The sequence below is a fragment of the Penaeus monodon genome, chromosome 30 (genome assembly GCF_015228065.2).
Source record: "Penaeus monodon isolate SGIC_2016 chromosome 30, NSTDA_Pmon_1, whole genome shotgun sequence".
Taxonomy (NCBI): Eukaryota; Metazoa; Arthropoda; class Malacostraca; order Decapoda; family Penaeidae; genus Penaeus; species Penaeus monodon.
Window position 1 is genome coordinate 20001290 of NC_051415.1, and position 213 is coordinate 20001502.

General features: G+C 64.3%; 1 protein-coding gene across 1 annotated transcript in view; it reads right to left on the reverse strand.

Moving 5' to 3' along the window:
- Nucleotides 1–213, reverse strand: part of LOC119592376 (villin-1-like) — a 108943-nt gene that overhangs the window by 24053 nt on the left and 84677 nt on the right. Inside the window, exon 13 of the mRNA XM_037941198.1 lies at nucleotides 25–208. Within this exon, the coding sequence (XP_037797126.1) occupies nucleotides 25–208 (184 nt within the window). The remainder of the gene's footprint in view (nucleotides 1–24; nucleotides 209–213) is intronic.

Genomic DNA, 213 nt, shown 5'->3' on the forward strand with positions numbered 1-213 from the left:
ACCCGTGTCTCCCCCGACACCCACCATCAAATGACGACGCAAAACCGCCCTCGAAGATGACCATTTTCCCGCCAAAAATCGCCATGAAGTGCGGCGGTTCCTTCCCCTGCACGACGCGGATCTGAATGGCGCGCCCCTGCAGCTTGTCGTCCAGCTCCACCGCCTTCAGAGCCGCCGTCCCCGCCTCGTCCTGGCTGGCGTCCGAGCCCTGTG